General features: G+C 39.9%; 1 protein-coding gene across 2 annotated transcripts in view; it reads right to left on the bottom strand.

Moving 5' to 3' along the window:
* Positions 1-7,429: 7,429 nt before the first annotated feature.
* Positions 7,430-19,805, bottom strand: part of ATG10 (autophagy related 10) — a 204,946-nt gene continuing 192,570 nt past the window's right edge. The window contains exons 7-9 of one of the 2 annotated variants that reach the window (XM_036309761.1): positions 8,917-9,014; positions 8,143-8,294; positions 7,430-7,824 (exon numbers count right to left, since the gene is read on the bottom strand). In XM_036309761.1, coding sequence (XP_036165654.1) covers positions 8,159-8,294; positions 8,917-9,014 — 234 coding nt within the window. In that variant the 3' untranslated portion in view covers positions 7,430-7,824; positions 8,143-8,158. The remainder of the gene's footprint in view (positions 7,825-8,142; positions 8,295-8,916; positions 9,015-19,805) is intronic. The other variant, XM_036309762.1, reaches the window with a different exon arrangement.

The following is a 19,805-nucleotide window of genomic DNA, read 5'->3' as shown; positions in this document are numbered from 1 at the left end:
CAAGACGCTCTCCCTCAGAAGGAGGAAATCGGCCCTAGATCACTCCAGTCAGAAGTACCAGCTCCCTCTGCAGGTCCTTACCCACCCCCAGCTCCCTCTGCAGGTCCTTATCTGCTTATTTGTGGTACAAGTTACTGACAAATTCTGTTCTCTAGTCTACTCAGTGTGGGCATGTTTGTTCATTTGCTTAAGTTTAGCTTTCTAAAACTTACCGCTGTAGTTAACTAGAAATAGAAAAAATAAGGCCCTGGCCAGGTAGCTCAGCTGGCTGGAGCGTCATCCTAATACTCCAAGGTTGCAGGTTTGAACCTGTCAGGGCACATACAAGAATCAACCAATGAATGCATAAATAAGTGGAACAACCAATCAATGTTTCTCTCCCTTTCTAAAATCAATAAGTAAATGGGGGATATAGAAAAAATAAAATAAATGGGGGAAAAATAGAACAAGGAGTCATGTTACTTGGCTGGGTTAAAAGTGTAGGACATACTGAGCATACCCACATTTTCGAATAAGTTTAAATGCTAACGAATATGTTTGTTTCTTCTCTTAGCAACCAGCTGATGTTTAAATGTGTACAAGAGTGGGTAGAGTAAGCCACATAATTTCTTACTTCAATAACAGCATAAAACAGTTGAAATTTACTTGTTGAAACATTTGTCCATTAAGACCTGCTTTAGAAAGTGATACGAAATAATTTTGTTGTACCTTTTCCCCCCAACAGCTTTGTTTAGAATTTACTTATCCAGCTTATAATAAGGTTTATTTCTCTCTAGTTGGCAGCTTTAGGAATAAAGCCCCACCCTCAGAAGGAAAAGCAGAGGACAAAATCCCAAAGATTTTAACAGCTAAGAATGGAGTAAAAGGACAGAATACAGCAAATAAAAAGCATTCCGAATGCACTTGTAAAAACAAATAACATAATGGCTAAAACTTTAAAATGTTTGAACAAATATATATAAAGTTAAGGGGGTTAAATGAAGCAAACATGGCAATAATTATAATTGCTGATTCTGATTTTAAGTATGTGAGGATTCATTGTACTCTTTTGAGTATGTATGAAATTTCTCATAATAATTCTTTGAATTACATAACACATAATTTTTAACTCCATGCTTCTGGTTGTAAAGGAACCAGTACATGGACAGTCAGCTCTGACTGGAGGGAAGTGGAGATGTGGGCAATCAATCATGTGGATAATGCACAAGATGAAAAATTAACCCAGCACCATTGAGAAATGTATAACATCGGGAAGGAACAAAGCTGAGAATGCATGCATATTTTAGCAAGACAGGAAGAGAAAAAGGTTTGATTCAATAATAAAAGCAAGGTAAAAGGAAATTATTTCCAAAGATTTTAGGAAATGGTAAAACAGATTGCTGCTGATGTAAATTGGTACAGCCTTACCGGTGCACAATTTAGCGACATCAAAAGTCTTAAGACATTCCCTATCTTTTGATCTGCTCATTCCCTTAATAACAGACCTTTTATTTTTACATACATTATATATGCACTATAGAAAACTTAAAGATAGCAACTGTCCCAGCACACATTTCTGACAATTACATTTGGAAAAAAAAAGCTCTGTGACGGAGGGGTTTTGTCTGCTCTGCAGACTGCCATATCCTTAGCACAGGTCCTGACAATGCAAGAAATAAGTACTCAGTGAACAGACGGTAAATGAACAGGGAAGAATTAGAAATAACCTAAAACCCCAACAACAGTAGAGTTATTTGGTACATTTTTATCTAGAAGAAATACTAGTTATTTTAAGTTGCTTTTTTCAAAGAATACTAAATGACATGGGAAAATGTTCCAAATATAATGTTACATGGGAAAAATCAGGATGTTCAACCAAATACAGAACGATCCTAATTAGGTATGTTTAAACTCGTACCAGGAAATATATCAACATTTTAACTGCAGCTTTCCCTGGGTGATACATATATTTAAACAATTTACATTTTCTCCTTCAAATGTCTCTATGGCTTCCAAATTATCTATGAGGACTAAAATTCTTTTCAAAATTGAACTTCAAGTTTCACAGTCTGTGGATAGATACGTGGAGCATTATAAAAAAAAAAGCCACGGTCGTCTAGGGTCACTCCAGTCCAAATTCCCACTCTCCACCCTCCTAGGTAACTAACCTCTCTTACAGTCTGGCACGCATCCTTCTGGACCATTTTTTTTTTACCTACATTACATATGGACAATAGAAAACGTGTGGTACTGGTGTATTTTTGATATAAAATAGTATTGATTGCACCGTTTACATCTAGTTTTTTTTTCTGTTTTAACTGTTTATGTGCACTGCCTATTTTGATACATGGGATTGAATTCACACCCCTTAATTGCAATACAGAATCACATTTTATTTAGCCAGCTCCCTGTCAATAAGCAGGAAAAGCCTGGACATTCTCTCTCTGAACCTATTGAAGGAAGGGGCTGAGGAGACCACATCCCATTCTGCTGCTGGTGTCAGGGGGAAAGGAATCTTCTCTAAGGATGGAGTAGGTGGCAATTCCCAAAGAGGAAAGCAGGTCCAGTCCCTGGCGCCTGCAGAAAGGAGACCCTGTCCCTGGGCTCAGTGCCGACCCACATATACAGACCCTCCACAAAGACTGAGTACTACCAAGCGCCAGGCACCACGCTAAACCCTGAAGGTCTGGCATACACATGTAAATAACAGTGCACCAAAGGCAGTAGATAATCTAGACTGTGACTTCCCATTAACTATCGGCATGCTTTGTTAAATTTCTCACTGTTAATGATTAACAGTGATTTCTGGGTACTATTTTAAAAGCTTCAAAATAATCCAAGAAGTTATAGGCTTTATTCTCATGTAAAGTTAATGAATTAATGAATAAACGAATACATGTGAGTTCCCTTTTTTTAAAAAAAAAATAATTTACAAAATGGGACTTGGCGATCTCTCAAATTACTTTCAGCTCTAAGAATACAGGATACCTGCAACAGTGCTATATTTCCACTAGGTGTCGCTATTGATAGCACAAAAGTTGCATAGAAAGCAAGGGCTTTACATTACTGGTTGAAAGAACACTACCAAATATAAGAACAAAAATGTGAAAGCACTTTCACAGACACGCCCTGTAAAAATCCAGGGGAGCAGCTGCGGGGACCTATGTACATATTAAAGTAGCCCAGTGCCATGTGCACAATAATAAAGTAGTTCATATATCCCTAGAACAATCTTCAGCAACCTACTGATCAGCAATACAAGGAAGTCAGGGGGTCTTAGAACTGGAAGAGAGACTATTTATTAGTTTTCAAATATCCCATTGTTTTCTGGAGTTAGAAATACAATTTCATCACAACCTAACACACACACACACACACACACACACGAATGATGTAGTTGAAACCAAAGCTTCTCAAAACAATAACAATAACCTTATTTGTGCAATGCACTTTTTCCTATGTATTTGTGAAATAATAGAAAATACATATATTGGTCTCTGCCCCCAGTTCCTGACACAGAGCTCCTAAATCCCTTGGAAAGTGACATTTGTTGTAATGAGGCAACTCTTGGTGGGCTCCTGAATAGCTTCAAGATGGGGGAGGTCACCAGAAAGACCAAGCTCTGATTAGAAGCGTGGAACTTTCAGCCCGTCTGCCATCATTCGGGAAGGGGCCTGGAGTAGCAGTGGAGTAAATGACCAGTCATGCCCGCTGTGCAGAAGCCTCCATAAAACCCCAAAGCACAGCGTTCAGGGAGCTTCCAGGATGGTGAGCACACGTACACACCGGGAGGGCGAAGCACCCCAGCTCCATGGGGACAGGGGCTCCTGCATGTGGGGCCCTCTGGGCCTTGCCCTATATACCTTCTCATCTTCCTATTTTTCATATTTATTATATAATAAACCGGTAAATATAAGTGTTTCCCTGAGTACTATGAGCCATTCTAGTAAGTTATTGTACCCAAGAAGGTGGTCATGGGAACCCCAATTTAAGGCTGATTGGTTAAAAATACAGGTGACAACCTGGGACTTGAGACTGGAGTCTCAGATGGGGGCAGCCTTGTGGGACTGAAATCTTGACCTACAAGATCTGACACTGACTCCAGACAGGTAGTATCGGAACTGACAGAACTGGTGTGTTGTAGGACACCTAGGGGTGTTACAGCATTGTTTGATGTGTGGCAAACCCACACATCTGGTATCAAAAGTGCTGTGAGCATGGTAGTATTATGAGAGTAAAGGAAACACACAGAATGTTCTTCCCAGACATACTCTATTTCACACACACACACACACAAAATACTGGTCATAAACCAATAAATTGATTTCACTTCATCTAATGCACTTCCTTCCATTAAGAACCAGCGGCTCAGAGAGTGCGGTGACTTGCCCCAGGTGAAACAGTAAGCCAGGATTTAGGCCTTTCAAGACACTGGCAGGTTCTGTTGTGGAAGGCTCCAGGCAAAACTGAAAAGCGTCCCTGGCATACTCCCAGCCCTTTCTGCACTCCTGTACCTTCTAAAGCCAATGGGCTAGTACCTGCTGGTGAGAAAACTGACTCAAGTGTATTATGCTTAGTTATTTGAAATAGTTATTTGAAAAATACAGGTTCGTTCTAAAATGCAGATGTGATCCCTTTAACTCCTTTACTTGGTTATTCCCTCAGTGGCTCTTTGTGGTTTTCAGGCCAAATATAAATGATCAGTGTGGCAATAAAGGCTCCTCCAGACCTGGCCCCAGTCCCACTAGCTAGCCTCTCTTCACCTCTTTCCCATCTGCACCTTCAAGAGCTCGCCTCCGTTTCTGCTGTGGCTCCACTCACATTCCTCTGCAAACATTCCCTTGGGCTTGCTTTCCATGCCCTGCCACAGGCTGCATCTTACTGTCCCTGAGTCTTCTCTTGGTCTTCTCCACTGGACTGTGGCATTCTTATGAGCCAGGATCGTGTCTTTCTGTTTGCCATCCCTGGCACCTAGCCTAGGGCTCAGTACATAAGAGGAACCCAGTATCTGCTGAAGTGAATGTTTGCATATTCTTATTTTCAAATTTTAATCCTAAAAAAACCCAACTCATTGGAATATCAGCTCCCTGATTTATATAAAGAGCTGGTTCTGACCATGCAGATCTCCATTTCCTAATATCTTGAGAGTATGAATAAAAACTATATCAATCTTGGGAGAAATGGAGGTGAAAATCCAGTTTTGAAATCTTTTTTCCTTTATTTTACTACATTTTCATTGAAGGGGTGGTTAGTCTTGTGCTTTTAACCTCCAGCTTATAGGCTAGTTCCCGATGATCAACACAGCCTCTGGTCCTTCCACTGGTCGATCAATGAACTGGTCCACCCACTCGAATCCCCAGACCCAGCCTTCTATGGACCACTAATCAGGGCAAACAGCAACTCTTCCCTACATGCCACCTTAGAACATGCCCCCAAAGTGGGTCATCACCTTACATCACTTATTACCCATAGTTAAGAAAGGAGAGAAATCAGAGTGAAAGGGAGACAACTAAATGCTAATAAGACTGTACAGTGAGTAATGCCGGGAGAGCTCTCCCAGCGGGTGGCGGTGGTGGCTCTGTGAAGACTGAACCTTAGAGGCTAGGTTGAGAATTGGTAGAGGGATAGGGAAGGAAGCATTTCCAGGTGGGAACAGCATGCGCAAGGGTCAGGTAAGGATGTGGGCAGAGGAGAACAGCCTGATCTGGAGCCCGTTTGCGTTGGGGAAGAGTCAGGCATGAAATGAGGTGGGAAGGAGGAGGTGTGCTGGGTCCCCACGGGAGCAGGCGCCAATGATCCGCAGTCCCCCTAACTCCATATGGCACTGTTGGTTATAAAGCACATCTAGATTGACTTACCATTTTGATCTCTGTGCTCTTGTTAGGTGAGTGGGATAGATACTGTAGGCTTTTTTTTTTTTTTTTTTTATAGAAATGGTGAAAGACTACCGGAGATTAAGAAAATTGGCCTAAGTCACACAGAGAGCAGCTAACCAGACTCACAGATTTCTCTGTGTTTCACAGACCCAAGAATTGGAGTGGGCCTCACCAGACACATAGTTAAACTGAGGACCAAAGAGGTGAAACAACTTCTCCGAGGTCACACAGCGACAGAGATCAGGAGGCTGGCTGGGAGCAGCTTTAACCAGCCTGATTTCTGACTGACGGGGCTTTGCCTTATATCAGCTGGAGAGGGATCCCAGAGGGAAGAGAAATCCCATCTTCCAGAGAAAGAACTGTTACTCTGACAAAATGAATTTCTCTCCAATGTTTTATAACTGTTGGGATGGCAGTCTGCTATATAACTGCATTTTTAAAAATGAAAATTTTGATCAACCAAAAAGTAAAAAAAAATTTTAAGTGAAAAACAGTCTGAAGGAAACATAGCTGCGGAAGAGAGGGATCCATCTGGGGAGGGAGGCTCCTTCGCCTCCCGGAGGGAGCACTTCAAGACTTTTCCCTCCACTCATGAATTTTCAGGTCTCCATTAATCAGATAGAAAAAACCTTTTTTTTTAAACTTAAACAAAACCTACACACTGGCCCCAAATTGATAGACTACTATCATCTCAGAAAGTGTTAGCAAAATATATTTCTAGGCAAGTACATAATCTAGAGGATGCATTAATTTCTTTTGCCCCCAGAATGACCTGCCTTGAGAAATGGCTTGCTGAGAAATCTGTGTTTGCATTAGGGAGAATGGGGGTGTGGGGAGGAAATCCCTTGCAGAAGTTGAAAAGATGTTAAGTGGTAAATACCAAAATGCCAGCAAGCATGTAAGCAGGCTCTCACCCCAGCATGAATATGTGCAGATCAGCATTTTAAAATTTACTTTTAGCTTTCCTAGCAGTTCGAATTAACCCTTTCTCTACTCCCACTCCCTCTGTGAGAGTTCAGCCCTTAACCTACAGACTGGAGGAACTGTCACAGTTCTCTTCCATTCACCCCGCACCCTAACCGCTCACCCAGAGGGCCTCCTTGTGAACAACTGCCTCCTGGCCTTCCTTACTACCGGGAAGTCTCTCGGGGCAATACCCAGACACATGCTAGCAAGTCAGTCCAGCTTGCTGGAGCTATGCACAGAATCAGAGGCGGCCTTCCAGAAGACCAAAACAATACAGATAAATGCCACACATCCACATCAGCGGTTCCCCAAAGTCTGTGCATCAGAATCGCCCAGAGAGGCTGTTTCAGATGGTGGCAGCCAGCATTTGTACTTGTAAAACTGCTTCGGTGATTCTAAAGTGCGTCCCTCAGCAACAGGCACTAAACTAGATGCTCTAAAGAGCCAATTACACTTTTCTCTTAGTTACAAAACAAGCAGCTCCCAACCAAAGATTCTTCCAGATTAGGTTCATCTTCATACCTTACTGGCTAGTAAACTTACTGACAGACTGGGTGAATAACAATCAAATATAAGAAAGGTGAATATAATATAATAAATAATAAATATTTGCTTTACAATATTTTTCCATTTATTAATGATCTCACGTGGCTCTCACACAACCCTATTGAGGTAGCTTGTTATTCTCATACTAAAGGTGAAGAAAACAAGTCTCAGGCATGAAAGAATGACTTGAAAATGCCTGAATGATGTCAGCATTTCTATTATTGAGTTGGATTCATTTTTTGCTATTTATATTGATTTTTGTCTTTGGGTGTTTCTTTTAAATATACGGTATATCAGTTGCTGCAGACACTTGCTTCCAAGGGAAAAAAATAATCCATGTTAAAATCTTGGTGAGCTGAAAACTCATGGCATTGGTCCCATTAAAACCAGGGTCAGCCATAAACTTCCAGCATTCGTCATGCTGCAATTTCTAAGCTCTTCGGCTCAACAGAAGAATCTGAAGAACAAGAACAAAACAAGAGCCAAGAGAATAAAAGGTTAGCTGAGCAGTAAAGACTTATTTCAAGAATATCAATTCTAAAATAAAACCACTCAGTCTTTTGTTGTATGAGTGTCACGAAGTAGTAAAATGCTTCCTAGATGATTGGGTGCTAGTTGGTTGGAAAGTTTTAAGAAACAAGTCAGTGATCATCCTATGAAATATGAAAGTAAACTTCATATATGGTGGGGCCAGCAGGGGACAACGTATCTACATGCAACAGGGACACCAGGGTCTTTGTAACAGCAAACACTCAGTCCAGGCTTTGCTTTTTACCTTGCCAGTCGACATTTCATTCATTTTGAGAGGCTGCTCTGGCATAACTCAGAGGTAGATTCAGCCCAACAACTGGCCCAACAATGCTCAGCCAAGACGTGATGTAGTTGACATTCCTGGGAAACAAGTGAAAACACAGGCAAGTCCATGTACTTCCATTGTAGTTTGGACGAATGATAGAAAATCAGTTATTGAAAATAAAAGAAACAAGGCTTTCTTCAAAGATGCATTCCCACCACTTGAAACCCCAGCATTTCCAAAGCTTGCCCCATTGTTTGACAAGGACTCAAGCTCCAAAAATAGTGTAAGGATCCCTCACTAAGAAGGTTGAAGGCACTGGGACTCCAGAGTCCCCTTGATGATTCCAATTTTACACCTAAAATTTATAGCATTTGCTAAGGTAGTAGAGTGCAGTGATGAAGAGCAGGGCTCTAAGGCAAAATGCCTGGTTTTTCAATTTTCAAATCCCAGTTCCACCACTTAACTAGCTTTCTGACCTTGGCCAAATCATTTAACCCTTCTATGCTTTAGCTTCTTCCTCTGCAAACTGCATAAAATAATAGAACTTGGCTCATAGGGGCGTTATAAAAATCCAATGCATTAATATATCTGGAATAGAACAGTGCCTAGCACACAGTAAAAATCAATAAATGTTAGCCATTATTATTATTACAAAGAATATTTCTTTTTTAGCTTAGCTTCCAGAGTCACATAAAAAGATTTACACTTTTAAAATAAGAGTTAACGCCAATGTATCTTGATGGTGTTTCTTACCTATTGATTTTTCGAGAATTCTTTAAGACGGGAGTCATAAATTCATTCGTCTTGCAGGGATGGAGTACAAAAAAGGGTTGCCCAAGTATGGGATGCTCCTGTAAGAATGAGAGTGGGTCCAGGATGGCCAGTGTGAGTTACTTTGAAAAAGTTAAAATACATGATCTGGTTTACTCCTTTAAAATAAAAGGTTTGTTTTACATTCCAGGCTGTGAAAATCAACCAAAGGCAAATAAAAAATTTGAAATATGTTTAATTCATAAAAAGCTGCTAGCACAGAGAGAGAGCCTGCAGCCTTCTGGCCTAGAAATACCTCCATGTCCCCTTCCACCTCCACCCACTGTATCAATAATAAGTTTTACCAGAAAGGAGCTGGCCATAAGAACCAGTGGCTGTGCTGCCAGCAGGGCTGACCCAATTTGCAACAGACAGCAAACACTGCTCAGTGACACCGGCAATATAAATCGCAAAAATGGTACTAAATGAAAAGAAAATTAAACCCACAGCTCTGCTAGCCAGATGTTGTGATCCCAGTTGAGGCAAGCAGCAGACCAGCCAGAAATTTAATGGGGAGATTCTGGAGAGGAGACAGTTCGTAGAAGGACTAGGCAAGTTCGCTAGACGTCCCTGGCTGGTGGGTAACTACACACATGTGCAGGGGAGATATGAGAAGGCCTGATGCAAAGTAAAAGCTGACACGAACTTGAACATTAACTGAAATCTAAGCATGCTCCCAACTCCCACACACATCCATCGGCAAAGGATAGAAGACTTACAGGCTACAGGTACCTGGGCACAGTCTGTCCAATCCCTGGCTAACCAGCAAGCTATATTGACATAGCTGGGTGACCCCAAGGAAGCCAGGAAATAAGAATAAAAAATAAAATAGCAAAAACATCAATGACTACAGTTACAGAGAGGCAAGTTCTACAGATAAATCCTAGAAAAGTTACTAAAACAAACAAAAACAATAATAACAAAAACTAAAATCCAACCTTCAGGGGAAAACTTTGGAATCCAGAATTGCTACAGTATAATATCTAAAATGTCTAGCTTTCAATGAAATTTGAGACATGCAAAGAAACAGAAAGTGTGAAGCATACCAAAGAAAAAATCCATTAATAAAATTGGTAGGTATAAAATAGTCAGAGGGAAGTAAGTAAAGCATAGGAAATAAGTCAATAATATTGTGATAACTATGTGTAGTGCCAGTTGGGCTCCTGGAAATATCAATGGGAACACTATGTAAAGTATATAATTGTCTAACCACTAACCTGTTTACCAAAACCAATACATAAAATAATAATAATAATAATAATAATAATAATAATAATAATAACTCTGAGTGGGCCCAGATATTGCATTACAAAGAATTCAAAACAGCTACTATAACTATGTTTGAAAAACTAAAGAAACTGTTTAAAGAGTTAAAAGGTAAAAATTATGACAATGATAATCAATTAATGAATACAAACTATGAAAAGAACCAAATGAAAAATCTAGATTTGAAAAGTACAACACAGAAATAAAAAAATTCACTACATAGGTTCAATAATAGATATGAGATGGCAGTAAAAAGACTTAGTGAATTTGAAGATATATTAATGTAAATTATTCAATCAGAATGGAAGAAAAAATAAAAATAAAAATATAAAATGAACAGCATCCCTTGGACAATACCAATCATACCACCATACATGTAATAGGAGTCTGGGACAAGAGGAGAGACAGAAAGGAGCAGGCAAAATATTTGAAAAAAATACTAACTTAAAACTTCTAAACTTTGATTAAAAAACTTAATCTACAGATATAAGAAGTGCAACAAACACTAAGTAGAAACATAAAGAAAGCCACAGGTAAATACATTATAGTCTAAAGGCTGAAAGCCAAAGATAGAAGAAAAATCTTAAAAGCACCAAGAGGGAAAGGACTCAACACATAAAGAGAAATAGTGCAATAATGACTAGCTTCTCATCAGTTCAGAGGGCAACAGAAGGGCCTATTCAAAGTTAGAGTGAAAAAACAAACAAAAAACCTAGAGATGTCAACCAAGAATTCTTTATCCAGCAAAACCATCCCTCAAAAAATAAAGGTAATTTAAATACTTGCCCAGGGAAACAGACTGAGAATTCCTTGCTATTAGAGCTCCCTTATAAGATATACTAGAGGAAGTCCTTCAGGCAACAATACCAGAAGGTAACTCAAATTCACAGGAAAAAAATAAAAAGCATCATAATTGGTAAATACAGAAAATTAAGTAATTTTTCTTCTCTTATTTACTTGAATAGACATAAGATTATATAAACAAAAATTACAATACTGTAGTGTTGGGTTTATAATATATATATTATATATATAAATATATATATATTTATAATATAATACTATATATATACATATATACATACATATATACATACATACATACATATATACATACATATATTACTAGAGGCCTGGTGCACAAAAATTTGTGCACTCGGGTGGGTCCCTCAGCCTGGCCTGTGCCCTCTCTGGGACCCCTCAGGGGATGACAACCTGCTGGTTTAGGCCCGTTCCCTGTTGGATTGGGCCTAAGCTGGCAGTCAGACATCCTTCTGGCAGCCCGGGAACCCTCGGGGGATGTCCACTTGCCAGGGGGAGCAGGCCTAAGCTGCAGTCGGACATCCTTAGCGCTGCTGAGGAGGCGGGAGAGGCTCCCACCACCACTGCCGTACTGGCAGCCATCAGCCTGGTTTGTGGCTGAGCAGAACTACCCCTGTGGGAGCTCACTGACCACCAGGGGGCATCTCCTGCATTGAGCGTCTGCCCCCTGGTGGTCAGTGTGTGTCATAGTGACCAGTCATTCCCAGCTGTTCTGCTGTTAGGGTCAATTTGCATATTACCCTTTTATTATATAGGATAGAGGCCTGGTGCATGTGTGGGGGCCGGCTGGTTTGCCCTGAAGGGTGTCCCGGATCAGGGTGGGAGTCCCTCTGGGGTGCCTGGCCAGCCTGAGTGAGGGGATAATGGCTGTTTGCAGGCTGGCCACAACCCCTTCAGGGTGGGGGCCCCGCTGGGGTGCCTGGCCAGCCTGGGTGAGGGGCTGATGTCTGTTTTCAGGCTGGCCACAGCCCCTTCAGTGTGGGGGTCCCCATTGGGGTGCCTAGCCAGCTGGGGTGAGGGACTGAGGGTCGTTTTCAGGCTGGCCATACCCCCTTCAGGGTGGGGGATCCTGCTGGGGTGCCTGGCCAGTCTGGGTGAGGGGCTGATGGCTGTTTGCAGGCTGGCCACAGCTCCTTCAGGGTGGGGGTCCCTCCTGGGGTGCCTGGCCAGTCTGGGTGAGGGGCTGATGGCTGTTTGCATGCTGGCCACAGGCCTTTCAGGGTGGGGGTCCCCCCTGGGGTTCCTGGCCAGCCTAGGTGAGTGGCTGATGGCTGTTTGCAGGCTGGCCAAGCCCCCAGCCATCCAAGCTTCCAGTGGAGGCTAGCTGGAAGCAGGTATCTGGGATTTATTTATCTTCTATAATTGAAACTTTGTTGCCTTGAGTGGAGCTGACACCCGGCCAGGGCAGGTGGGAAGCTTGGCTTCCTCCATCGCCGGGGCAACCAAGACTCCTGCCTGCTTCAGCTCCACGGCTGACGGCTGCCATCTTGGTTGGGTTAATTTGCATATAGTCACTCTGATTGGCTGGTGGGCGTGGCTTGTGAGTATAGTGAAGGTATGGCCAATTTGCATGTTTCTCTTTTATTAGCTAAGATACATGACAGCAATAGCAAAAAGGATGGAGTGATGGAAATATATTGAACAGAGTTGCTATATTTTAGCTAATTTAAGTCAGTATTAACTTGTGTTCCTATTGTTAGAATCTTAGTAAGGATGCTGTTTTAAGAGAATTGGAACCCAAAAGCTCCTTCTTGTTGTTAAATAAATCCTTTAAGTATGTTGTTAATCATGACCACTTTTCTAGCAATATGTCAAAAGCATCCATAATTAATGGCATGGTTAAACTGTATGCAGTCAACATTCAATGCTTTCTCAAGTGTATCAGCTTTTCTTAGTTGTGGCAAATTAACCAAATCATGAACTAGTCAGTATTCAAATACAGCTAGAAGGTGATTTTTAAAATACTCAAAAGAAATCCTGTTTCCAAATGTGTAAGATTACTAAACATAGGCCTTGAGCTATTAAGAATATAATAATGGTTACATAATGAAGAAAATATAACATTTTCCTGGTGTGATTAGAATTCATATACTCCCTCATTCATCATTTATCAAATATTAAGTCTTCTTGTCTTGTAATGATATAAAGATTTAACCCTAACTAAAGACAAAGGATATGTAATTTTAAAATGTGCTTACTAGTATGGGTATCTTAATGCTGCAGCAGTGACAGAATTAGCTTTGCAACCTGAGCCAATACTATTTTTTCAGTCACTTTCAATCAGCTGATCCTGCAAGCCAAACAATTTGTATTCAAAGTAAGATAGATAATTTTAAAATAATTTGAAGCATCTGATCAGTATAGACAATCAATCTGGATAATATTCTCCAAAAGCCACTTTTCTGCCATGGAGATTTATTAAGTCTTATGCTATCAGGCAAGGTTATCTGTATTTTCTACTTTCTCCCTCAAACAGCCAGAATCAGAGATGAAAGCTGTCTTTAGTTGGTTTAGGAATTATGTGCTGGAGTTAAAAAAAAAAAAAAAAAAAAAACCTAAAATGCTACACCTTATTTATTTAACATACCATTTTCAGAAATGGAAGAACATCAAAACTGTCAGGATCTTTTTAGTGACATTTCTTAGATCAATTCGGAAGGTAAATTTGTGTGAAAGTGCTACCATCTGCTGTCAGTACTAATGAACTGATGCAAATCTGCGCTGAGAAAAATGTCAGTGTGGAAATACATGCAGCCAATGAACTGTGTTAGGCTTACAACTCAATAAACACTTCTACTGGAACAAAGTTCTGCTAAATGGTTTTCCGTGAAAATAGAAATGATGGGTCAGATTTCTATCTCTAACTCCAGAGAAGTTATATAGACACATTCTCTTATGAAATTTAATTTAGCAATGGTTAAATGTCTCATAAAATAAGTCTGACATGAATTTTGGGAATTGGTTTCAGAACTCTTAGATATGACTATCACAAGGAAATGATAATACTGCACCTTCATTCTTACATCTATTAAATATGAGTTACTTGGTTCGTATCTTAATATTCTCGGCTCTCCAGGAGGGCACAAATATAATTTCATGTACTAAGCTTTCATCCAGTTTCACATTCCAAACTGATCAAATTTGCTTTCCACTCTGGGCACATTCCTTAGCTATAGGGAGGGTCTCTCCCTCAAGCAGGGAAAGGAAAATGGCTGTTGAGCACCCACAGTACGAGGCACTGTGCTAAGTACTTTGTACGAGGTCACCTATCTAAATAATTCTTTGATGAAGGCTTTATTATTGCCACTTTGGAGAACAGGTTCAAAGAGATTATGCTTAAAATTATCCTGTAATGAGGAGCAAAGCAAGTCCACACCCTTACGTTGCACCCCCTCACCCCACTGACCAGAGTTAGTGTCAATTCAAGTTGTTGGCTACAATGCTGTCCATGTATTACTAGATCAAGTACGGTAACTGTGTTGTCCACATCTTCTATATCCTTATCAGCTTGATTTACCAATTTCTAAGAGAAGTTGATTTGTCCATTTTTGCTTGTAGTTTGTAAAATTTTGCTTTATAGGTCCTGAAGCTTTTATCTAAACTCATAGAACTATATCTTCCTAGAGAATGAAGCTTTAGTATGAAATAATCACACATCTCTGATTAGACTTCCTGCCAACAAAGGACTTTTATCTGATATTAGTATAGCCATACCCGTTTCTATTTACCTTATACATTTAAAACACTATTTACCTTTCAATATTTCCATGTCCTTGTGTTTGAGGTATTTCATGTAAAAAGAACATAGTTGGATTTTATTAAAGAAATCCACCTTTATAATCTGTCTCTTAAATGAAGTGTTTAGTTCATTTACAGGCTCTGTGATCTGATTTCATTTCTCCCATCCTATTTTAGACTTTTTACTCATTCTACTTTTAATGTTTTAATGTTTTTTGGTTTCTTTTTTCCCTCCTCTGTTGCCTTCTTTTGGATTGGTTGAGTGTGGGCTCTGTTCCCCCCCCCCCCATTGCTTTTTCTCTTTTAATTAATTTGAAAAATACATATTGTATTTCTAAACTTGTAGTGGTTATCCCACAAATTTTAAGTAAATGTTTCACTCAATAAAATTCACAAAGATATTATTCAATATCTTTGCCTTTTTCCTAAACAAGTACCTTAGGATGTTTAACTCTGATCACCCCTTCCTGATTTCTGTACTACTGTTGTTCAGTATTTCAATTGTATCTTTTGTTTTTTAACCCCATAAATTAGATATTATCAGTACTTTGTAACCCAAATGTGTGTTGAGATCTACTCACACTTTACAATTCTTTTTTTTTTTTAATACTCACCCGAGAATATTTTTTTTAATGATTTTAGGGAGAGAGAGAGGGAGAGAGAAACATCTATTGGTTGCCTCTCATATGTGCCCCAACTGGGAATCATCAAACCTACAAGCTAGGTATGTGCCCTGACTGGGAATCAAGCCTGCAACCTTTCAGTGTATGGGATGATGCTCCAATGAACTGAGCCACCTGGCCAGGGCCCCTACTATTCTCTTTGCTTATCATTTTTTCCTGTTATCAGATATTTATTCTTGGATCATTTTCTTATTGTTTACTACCTATAGATACTTACTAAAGATCTCTAGGTAGTACTAGTAAATAGTCCCATGTAATGAATGCTTTATCTGGCCCTCATTTTTGAAAAATACGTGTTGTAGATATAAAATATTAGGTTACAATTATGTTTTCTCAGCACTTTATTAGCTCATTTTCTCCTATCTTGCATTTTTCTGTGTGGAAGTCAGTATAATTGCCATTTCTTTTCAGCTCTCTTTCTCTTTGGTGCTTCGCTATCATGTGTCTAGGTGTGGATTTCTTTTAATTTATCTTACTTGGGATTTATTGAGCTTTTTGAATCTAAATATCAGTATCCTTCAGTTTCTTCTTCTAGAATTTCTATTAGACATGTGTTTGTCCTTTTCTCTCCCTTGTATCTCTGGACCTGTTATATTGACCATCTTTTTCTCAGTTTTTGCTACAATGTATATAAATTCTTCATATTCTACTATTAATACATCAATTCTTTCTTTAACTTTATCTGCTTTTTAGTGTAGGCCTTCTAATTATATACTTTTCTTTCTAAAAATTCTATTTGATTATTCCTTAAATTTGCCTGATCATTATTATAGTATCTTCTTCCTATATCATACTCTCAGTATTTTCTTCCAATTTCAAAAAATATATTCAACATATTTATTTTATATTTTTGCACCAAAAATATATGACTATGAGGATCTGATACCTCAATTTGGTATATCTGTTGGCCTTCATACTTAACAGCTTATTATTCTGTACTTTTTTATTGTGACCAACTACTAGTACTTAAATACAGTAATTATTCCAATTCCACATATTTTTTTAATTAAATCTTTATTGTTCAGATTATTACATTTGTTCCTCTTTTTTCCCCCCCATAACTCCCCTCCTCCCAGTTCCTGCCCCACCCTCCGCCCTCACTCCCCACCCACTGTCCTCATCCATAGGTGCACGATTTTTATCCAGTCTCTTCCCGCATCTCCCACACCCCTTTCCCCCCCAAGAATAGTCAGTCCATTCCCTTTCTATGTCCCTGATTCTATTATAATCAACAGTTCATTCTGTTCATCAGATTATTTATTCACTTGATTCTTAGATTCACTTGTTGATAGATGCATATTTGTTGTTCATAATTTGTATCTTTACCTTTTTCTTCCTCTTCCTCTTCCTCTTCTTAAAGGATACCTTTCAGCATTTCATATAATCCTGGTTTGGTGGTGATGAACTCCTTTAGCTTTTCCTTATCTGTGAAGCTCTTTATCTGACCTTCAATTCTGAATGATAGCTTTGCTGGATAAAGTAATCTTGGTTGTAGGTTCTTGGTATTCATCACTTTGAATATTTCTTGCCACTCCCTTCTGGCCTGCAAAGTTTTTGTTGAGAAATCAGCTGACAGTCGTATGGGTATTCCCTTGTAGGTAACTGAGTTTCTTTCTCTTGCTGTTTTTAAGATTCTCTCTTTATCTTTTGCTCTTGGCATTTTAATTATGATGTGTCTTGGTGTGGTCCTCTTTGGATTCCTTTTGTTTGGGGTTCTCCGCGCTTCTTGGACCTGTAAGTCCATTTCTTTCACCAGGTGGGGGAAGTTTTCTGTCATTAATTCTTCAAATAGGTTTTCAATATCTTGCTCTCTCTCATCTTCTGGCACCCCTATAATTCTGATGTTGGTACGCTTGAAGCTGTCTCAGAGGCTCCTTACACTATCCTCGCATTTTTGGATTCTTTTTTCATTTTGCTTTTCCGGTTGGGTGTTTTTTGCTTCCTCGCATTTCAAATCATTGACTTGATTCTTGCACTCCTCTGGTCTGCTGTCGGGAGTCTGTATAATATTCGTTATTTCAGTCTGTGTATGCTTAATTTCTAGTTGGTTCCCCAATATAACATCGAGGGTCTCATTAGTTTTTTTGTAGATCTCATTAAGTTTATCGGCGGCTTCTAAGCAGTTCTTGAGAGACCTTAAAAGTGTGGTTCTGAACTCTATATCTTCCATTGACAATTTTGTCCTGTTTCTTTGTCTCCGCATTTTGTTATGCTTCCTTGGTGCACCCCCTAGTGGTCTTTGTGCGCAGTCTTATAGTTAAACCTTGATTGTTGTAGCTAATACCAGGGAGGGTTTGACCTCCAGGCCAAGTGGCTATGAGAATCAGCTGTGTCTGCAGTGAGAGAACTTCTGTCCTCTAGGGAGGTGCTAATCTAGCCTTTGCCTGAGGCTATCCGGCAAATGCCTCTGTGCAGGGTTTGGGCGGGGCGGGTCGCAGAGGATCAACAGGGTGGGCCGGAGAGAGCAGTTATGGCGGCTCTCAGTCCTGTCCCCAGGGGCTCTGCCTCTCTGAGTCCCAGCACCTGCTGCACACCTCGGAGAGAAAGCTGCACTCGCTCTGACCAAAGCCAGACAGTCCTGCTTCTCCCGTTTGAGTCTGGGTCCCTAAGGACTCGCCTGTATCTGGAGCTCAGAGTCTGCGACTCCCTCCCAATTGAAAACACCAACAGCGCCCTCCGCCGCCAGCCCGCTCCAAGCACTCCGCACCTCAGAATTTGACTTCAGCACTGTGCCTCCTCTGAGTGTCCGCATGTGTTTCTCTTTCCTCCTAGTTGTAGGACTTCCACTCAGCCAGCGTTCCTGTGGTTCTGGGTGAGGTCCGTTCCGTTTTTTAGTTTCACTTTTGAAGTAGTTGTTCAAGGCAGCAAACTCCGGCGTTAACCTATGCCGCCATCTTGGTTCTCCCTCCAATTCCATATTTACATGAAAGAGACTTGTGTTTAATCTACAAGTTATATGGCCTTTTAAAATATATATATTTTTTTATTGCTTTCAGAGAAGAAGGGAGAAGGAGAGAGCGAAACATCAGCGACGAGAGAGAATCATTGATCAGCTGCTTCCTGCATACCCCACATTGGCGATTAAGCCCACAACCCAGGCATGTGTCCTGACCGGGAATTGAACCATGACCTTCTGGTTCATAGGTCGACACTCAACCACTGAGTCATGCTGGCCAGGCAATCTGTACTTTTTAAAATATGTTTATACAGAGTAAGGCTGAGAAGTTCATATGGAAGAAAGAGAACAAATTTTAAATATATAGAGAATGATGGCTAGCACTATTTTAGGTAAAGGCCTCTTTGCAGAGGTAACATTTGAGCAGAGAGCAAGTTGACCAAGTGAAGAGCACCATGTAACTCTTTGGGAAATGAGTATTTTTCTGTTAGGGAATGCGACGTGCTAAGACCTTACTGCCCTAGTGCGGGAAAGTCCTTGAAGTGCTCACAGAACAGCAAGACCAGTGAAGTCCAGTGAAATGAAAGGGGATTGAGTGATAGAGAGACTTTGGAAAATTCTGAACTATGAAGTGACATGTTCTGATCCACATTTGAAAATATTACTTTTGATATTGTAAAATGGCAAGAGGGGATGCAGGAAGAGCAGCTAGGTAGCACTGCAGTAGCCCAGACAACATATGATGGTGCCTTGTACTAGGTGCTAGTGTGGTAGGGGGAGAATGGTCAGGTATCTTCTTATTATGAAAGTAGAACTAACAAGATTTGCTAAGGAATTTGATATGCTGCATGGGGAAAAAATAAAATAAAAGAGAGCTAAGGATGACTCCAAGGTGAAATGTCTTTCATGTTTTCTTGACTTCAGGGTTTTTCGTATTGATTTATATTAGCTCTTTAGGACCTTTTGAGGATACTGATTCTTTTCATTCATTCAACCATATTGTGAGCCATGCACTGGGTCAAATGTTAGTATATAGTGGCACATAAACAGATAACCCCTGCTCTCATAAAAGTTGCTGAAATAATAAAAATATTTTTTATTTCCAGATTTTCATTTGTCTTTAAATTTGTTCATGATAATTTAGATGTGGAATATCATAATTGATAATCAAACCTATACTTTTTCTTCTTTTAAATTTATTTTATCACTTTTATGTTTAAAAATCCTATTCAGAATTAGAATACTAGTATTTACTATATGTATGCACAGTTTACCATTAATCATTATTTGCTGTTCTCCAAACACACTGCTTTTTCTTACGTGCAGGCCTTTGTACATGTGATTCCCTCTGCCTACAAAACCCTCCCACCCTTCCTTACCAACTAATGCCCATTTCTCTCCCATGATCTCAGCTTTTTTATTGTAAA

This window comes from Myotis myotis, unplaced genomic scaffold, assembly GCF_014108235.1.
Source record: "Myotis myotis isolate mMyoMyo1 unplaced genomic scaffold, mMyoMyo1.p scaffold_m19_p_5, whole genome shotgun sequence".
Classification (NCBI taxonomy): Eukaryota; Metazoa; Chordata; class Mammalia; order Chiroptera; family Vespertilionidae; genus Myotis; species Myotis myotis.
Note: the sequence above shows the minus strand (reverse complement) of the source record. Positions and strands in the feature narration are given on the sequence as shown.